The 1,273-nt window shown below is 50.0% G+C and overlaps 1 protein-coding gene across 1 annotated transcript; it reads left to right on the forward strand. All coding sequences in view use genetic code 11, as the record gives it.

Annotated features, from left to right (window-relative positions):
• Nucleotides 1-86: 86 nt before the first annotated feature.
• EGR_10652 (Histone H2A, embryonic) lies at nt 87-460 on the forward strand (the record flags this gene model as incomplete). Its single annotated transcript, XM_024499901.1, has 2 exons — nt 87-288; nt 372-460. The coding sequence occupies 2 exons, from the start codon at nt 87-89 to the stop codon at nt 458-460; spliced, it is 291 nt and encodes a 96-aa protein (XP_024345680.1).
• Between the last annotated feature and the right edge of the window lie 813 nt (nt 461-1,273).

Consider the following 1,273-nt stretch of genomic DNA (forward strand, 5'->3'; position numbering starts at 1 on the left):
ATAATAATGCAGCTAACCTATACATGCATACCGAGGGAACCATCTACCAAGTAGTGAGTCAGGTGATGCTATCACGCTAGAATCGGATGGTTGGTGGCAGAGGCAAAGAAGGCAAGTTACGGACCAAAGCGAAGACGAGGTCAGCGCGAGCTGGTCTGCAGTTCCTCGTGGGTCGTGTGCGCCATCTGTTGCGTCGTGGCAACTACGCGGAGCGCGTGGGTGGGTGCTGGAGCACCGGTCTACTTGACTGCTGTGCTCGAGTACCTGGCTGCCGAGGTGCTGGAGTTGGTGGGTAACGCAGCGCGCGACAACAAAAAGACGCGTATTATTCCTCGTCACCTGCTATTGGTTGGCTATCCGCAATGACGAAGAGTTGAACAAGCTGTTGGGCGGTGTGACCATCGCGCAGGGTGGTGTGCTGCCGAAGAAGACGGAGAAGCTGGTGGTCAGCAAGGAGTAGGCTGGCCTGCCCGCCGAGCACTTGACTGCCTGACTGACTGACCGGCTGAAAGTTGCGTGTTGGTGGTCAGCGTTACAGCGTCAGGTGTCGGGGCTGCAGAGTTGAGCTGTGGTGTGACTGGGGTGTGGGTGGAGTGTGGTGCTCTAGTAAAATGTAATCTTTTGGATGCCAAATTTCGAGCCTTCATCGGCTGAGCAGTCTCATCTGCGACCTGCTACACCAAAGTGGCCGCAGTGGCGTAGACTATTAGATTTTCTGTGGGATAAGCATTGCGTTCAAATGCTTAGTGTCAGAAGCATCAAAATTCCTCAAGGGTCAGTCGATTAGTAATTATCCTAAAGTTACCTGTAGAACGGATTAAATATTGGCTCTTCGGTTACATCGGAACTGCTCATGTCAGCTGAATGGGAGATATTCCCTGACTTCATCTCAATGCCCGTTTCAAATCGACATTCGCTAGAATGCCACAGCTACCAGTATGAACATCTACAGGCGAATTAAAGCTCAATTACATGAAAGTGCAATACGTTGAAATTTAACGTCCAAGCAAACATAAGAGCCTGACAAACTTCAGGAACGCCGAGCCTCACTCTTTTGCATTATAGGCGTGTCAAAACCCGAGTAGGCTTGCTAACCGCAACATTTACTTGGTATATTTCAGGCTGATTATTACAAGTTAGATGGTGCATCTGGAGTTGGGCAGATATTGGGCTGTAAGCCATTTGCGAATGTGTCCAAATTCGGTCGACCTCAAGTTACTCCCTGACACGTACACCTAAGTAGCGATTATTGTGGTTCACTGGGCCCATAATC

This window comes from Echinococcus granulosus, assembly GCF_000524195.1.
Source record: "Echinococcus granulosus chromosome Unknown EG_S00247, whole genome shotgun sequence".
NCBI lineage: Eukaryota > Metazoa > Platyhelminthes > Cestoda > Cyclophyllidea > Taeniidae > Echinococcus > Echinococcus granulosus.